The sequence below is a fragment of the Fonticula alba genome (genome assembly GCF_000388065.1).
Source record: "Fonticula alba strain ATCC 38817 unplaced genomic scaffold supercont2.1, whole genome shotgun sequence".
NCBI lineage: Eukaryota > Rotosphaerida > Fonticulaceae > Fonticula > Fonticula alba.
In genome coordinates this window covers 1,716,241-1,720,431 of record NW_009242971.1, presented here as the reverse complement: position 1 = coordinate 1,720,431, position 4,191 = coordinate 1,716,241, and the positions used below count along the sequence as shown (strand labels likewise).

At 64.6% G+C, this 4,191-nt stretch overlaps 2 protein-coding genes across 2 annotated transcripts in view; one reads left to right on the top strand and one right to left on the bottom strand.

Moving 5' to 3' along the window:
• Positions 1-2,062, top strand: part of H696_00383 (hypothetical protein) — a gene marked incomplete at both ends in the record, with an annotated part of 3,450 nt that extends 1,388 nt beyond the window's left edge. The window contains one exon of the mRNA XM_009494231.1: positions 307-2,062. Within this exon, the coding sequence (XP_009492506.1) occupies positions 307-2,062 (1,756 nt within the window). The remainder of the gene's footprint in view (positions 1-306) is intronic.
• Positions 2,063-2,344: 282 nt separating this feature from the next.
• Positions 2,345-4,098, bottom strand: H696_00382 (hypothetical protein). The gene is made up of 3 exons (XM_009494230.1): positions 3,860-4,098; positions 3,328-3,721; positions 2,345-3,101 (listed from the first exon to the last, which is right to left on the bottom strand). The coding sequence occupies exons 1-3, from the start codon at positions 3,988-3,990 to the stop codon at positions 2,475-2,477; spliced, it is 1,152 nt and encodes a 383-aa protein (XP_009492505.1). The 5' UTR covers positions 3,991-4,098; the 3' UTR covers positions 2,345-2,474.
• Between the last annotated feature and the right edge of the window lie 93 nt (positions 4,099-4,191).

Genomic DNA, 4,191 nt, shown 5'->3' with positions numbered 1-4,191 from the left:
CCCCGGCTTTCCGCCCTCGCGATCCTCGCGACCATCTTCCTTGCCCTCTCCGGCAATGCCCTCCTGATCAACAACCTCAAGACCCAGGAGTGGGAGAACGTTGTCCCCGCGGTCCCGCGCCAGCACGACACTCGTCTGGACAACCTCTTCGCCACCATCCCGTATGTTCCGCTGCCCCTTTTCTTGACCTGCCTCCCTCTGTCCGCCTCCTGAGCATGGCATTCCCCGCTCCCTCCCCCGCTCACCGCCATTCGATCCGCCTCCTGCCCTGCTCTCGTGTGACCCCCCCCCCGCCCCTGCGCGCAGCCTCGACGCCAAGACCGGCGTCCAGGACTTTGTGACCCGCCGCTTCGGCCGCCACGTCCAGTACCGCGTGGCCAACGACTACACCTCCAAGAATGGCGTCCGCCATGTGTACCTGCGCCAGACCATCAACGGCGTGCCCATCCTCAATGGCGATGTCAACATCAACATCGACGCCAATGGCAACGTCCTGAACATCGGCTCCACCTTCGTCCGCCGGCCGGAGCTGCTGGAGCGCGCCGAGGCGGCCCTGGCCCGTGGTGTCGACCGCCAGCGCCTGTCCCCGGCTCAGGCGGTCCTGCGCCTGGCCAACTACCTGCGCATTGACCTCGACGAGGAGGGCCTTGTGCCGATTGCCTATGCCTCGGCCGACTTCGACGCCGAGGATGAGGCCACCCGCCCGGTGGCCCTCTTCGCCGGCGATCGCCTGTCCCTGGACCGCATCGAGGTCCGCATGGCCTTCGTCCACACCGAGACCCGCGGCGTGGAGCTGGTGTACCATGTGAACATCCGCCAGGATGAGGACTGGCTGGATGTCGGTGTGTCGGCCACCACCGGCGAGGTGGTCTTCGCGGTCAACTGGTTCAGCCGGTCCGGCGACTACCGGGTCTACCCTCTCGGTGTCAATGACCCGTACGATGGCGACCGCGAGCTGGTGCACAAGCCCCACAACCTGTCCACCGGGTCGCCCCTCGGCTGGCACGCCATGGACTCGCGCACCTCCTTCACCGACACGCGCGGCAACAATGTCTACGCCCAGGAGAACCTCTCCGGCCGTCGTACCGGCTGGGAGAACAACTACCGCCCGGATGGCGGTGCCGACCTGACCTTCGACTTCCCGATCGACTTCACCAAGGAGCCGGTGGAGAACCTCGATGCCGCGGTGACCAACCTCTTCTACTGGAACAACATCATGCACGACGTCTTCTATGAGTATGGCTTCGACGAGGTGTCCGGCAACTTCCAGGAGAACAACTTCAGCAAGGGCGGCCTCGGCAATGACGCCGTCCAGGCCAATGCCCAGGATGGCGCTGGCTACAACAACGCCAACTTTGCCACCCCGCCGGACGGCCAGCGCCCGACCATGCGCATGTACGTCTGGAACCAGGAGACCCCCATGCTGGACGGTGACTATGACAATGGCATCATCATCCACGAGTATGCCCATGGGATTTCCAACCGCCTGTCCGGCGGTCCGGCCAACTCCAACTGCATGTCCTCGGCCCAGGCCGGTGGCCAGGGCGAGGGCATCGGCGATTGCATGTCCATCATCCTCCGCTGGCGCCAGGAGTACAACCGCGACACCGTCTTCGGCATGGGCGAGTACGCCGCCGGCCGTAACATCCGCCTGTACCCGTATGCCGATGACATGGAGATCAACCCCCAGACCTTCGAGTTCATCAATGGCCCGCAGTACACCGGTGTCCATGCCAAGGGCGGTGTCTGGTGCACCATGCTCATGGACACCTACCGCAACATGCTGGACCAGTCCCACTGGGATGAGGACCTGTACAAGGGTGACGGTGCCAACAACCAGTTCCTGCAGAACATGATTGACGGTCTCAAGATCCAGCCCTGCAACCCGACCTTCACCGAGGCTCGTGACGCCATCATCCTGGCGGACCAGGTGAACTACAACGGTGCCAACACCTGTGCCTACTGGCGCGGCTTCGCCCGCCGCGGTCTCGGCCAGAATGCCACCGCCCCCAACCTTGGCCGTGTCACCGAGGACTTCACCATCCCCCTGGAGTGCCTGTAAGCGGCACAGGTGGTTCTCCATGTGATTGTGTGTGTGTGAGTGTGTGGGCGCGTGTCCCTCTCTCCCCCTGCTCCACCCTCTGTCGTCGTCCATCCTCTGTCGTTGTGTTCTCCCTTCCCTCCTTTCTCCTCCAATATACGGAAAATTCACAACCTCCCTCCACCTTTCTTGCGTTTCCCCCCCTTTCCCGTGTGTAGAGATGTGTGGATGTGTAAATGTGTGCGTGTGTGCACACGCAAATGCGTCTATGTGTGGATGTGTGCATGCGTAAATGCGTCTATGTGTGCGTGTGTGCGTGTGTGTTTCTTGGGTGATGCCACGCCTGGTGCCATGCTTTTGCGTCCCGGGGCAGAGGCAACAGACGGTGGGCTGGTGCTTTTTGTGACTTTATTTCGGCAGGAAGCCAGGCCAATCAGTCGGCCTGTGAGATGAGAATGGTCGGCGGCGGGGGGGCGGCCGGCGACATCGGCGAGTCGATACCGGGCTCGGGTCCGGGCCCGGACCCGGGACTGGTGACGACACTCGGCCGGAAGAGAGTCAGGCCGCCCTCCAGTGCCAGGCCATCGATGCCACGGGGCCCGGCGGTGCTAGGCCCCCCGGACAGTGCCCGGAGAAGACTCTCCGAGCAGGGAAGCGCCCCGTCCTCCGTGCCATCGCCCCTCTCGGCGCCGGTGTCCATCCCGGCGGTCAGCTTGCGCCGTGCGGCTTCCGGCAATTCCAGCGCCAGGGCCCGCATACTGAGAGCCAGCCCGGCGACCGGGTCATCCTCGCGCCGAGGGCGCCAGCCCCTGGGGGCCCGGCCGGTGAGACGCCGTGGCGGTGGCGGAGACAGGGCAAAGGAGTGTGTCTCATCTTGACTCGGCGGCAGGAGAGTTTGCCCACCGGTGGTGGCGGTGACGGTTGCCGAGACCCGGGAGGCTGCGGAGGAGAAGGGGGAGGGGGAGGCATCGCCATGCAGGGTGTCGACCGTCGCGCGAACCTGGCTAATGGCGGTGTTCGGGGGTGTGGTCGAGGCATTTGCCCCGGCTGCAGCCGGCTCCTGATGGGCGACGAGTCAAGGGGGGAGGGCAAATACAGGCGGATGAAAGCAAGGAGAAAGGCCGAAGCAGAGAGAAGGAGAGTGGCAGAGAGAGGAAACGTGGCAGAGAGAGAGGAAGCGTGTCAGAGAGAGGAAACGTGGCAGAGAGAACGATCGGGGGGGAGCAGCGGGGGTCGTGTCAGCACCACAGGCAGGGGAGCATGCGTGTTGGGCTCGATCGGCGCACAATATCGAAGAAGGCCCGGATGGCCGTGGGCGCGGCATCCGGTGCCAGGCGGAAGACCGATGCCTCGGAGGTGGTGGTGGCGTCCTGACCCCGGCCCAGGAAAAAGGGATACCCCAGGCCGTCGAGAGCGCGCCGGCAATCGGCCGCTGCGCGGGGCGACGAAAAGCACACACGGGCCCGGCCGACCCGCGTGACATATGTGGCCGAAAGTACGTCGACGGGCAGGAGGCTGAAGGAAAGGGCAGCCGGAAGCCCGGCCGCGGATGGGTCCTCGGCCTCCTCCAGCAGACCCAGACATCGGTCAATGTCAGCCGTACGAGGGTCGAGGCTGACCGACTCGCCGGCCGGCGTCAGGCGCAAATGCAACAGAGCACAGAGTTCGGCATAGGTGGGGCTGGCAGAATGGTCAGAGAGGAGGAGAGAGGGCAGGGATGAAAGCTGGTGTGAGAGACTGGTGATGGTCGTGAGGGGGAGGGACAGGCAAGCCGGCAAGAAGGGGACATTGACGAGGCAGAGGCGGGAGCAGACATACAATTGCCCATAGAAGCGGATGGCCAAGGCGCAGGTGTCATCGTCGTGATCGTCCGACAGCCAGCCGGAGCACTCCTCCTCGGGAGGCGGCCCGTCAAACATGACGGGCGCGGTGGCCGGGCGGGGATCCATGCGGAGTAAGACGAAGAAAGGGCAAGTAGGGAAAGCTCGGGGGAGGCCCGGGGGGAGGCTCGGGGGAAGGCTCGGGGGAAGGCTCGGGGGAGGCTGGGGGAGGGCAGATGGACTGGCATTGAAAAAAAAAAAGAAGCCCACCACGGCGCCCTGTGAGATCAAGTTGAGGCGTGGATTCTCAACGGCTGTCCGGGGGGGGGG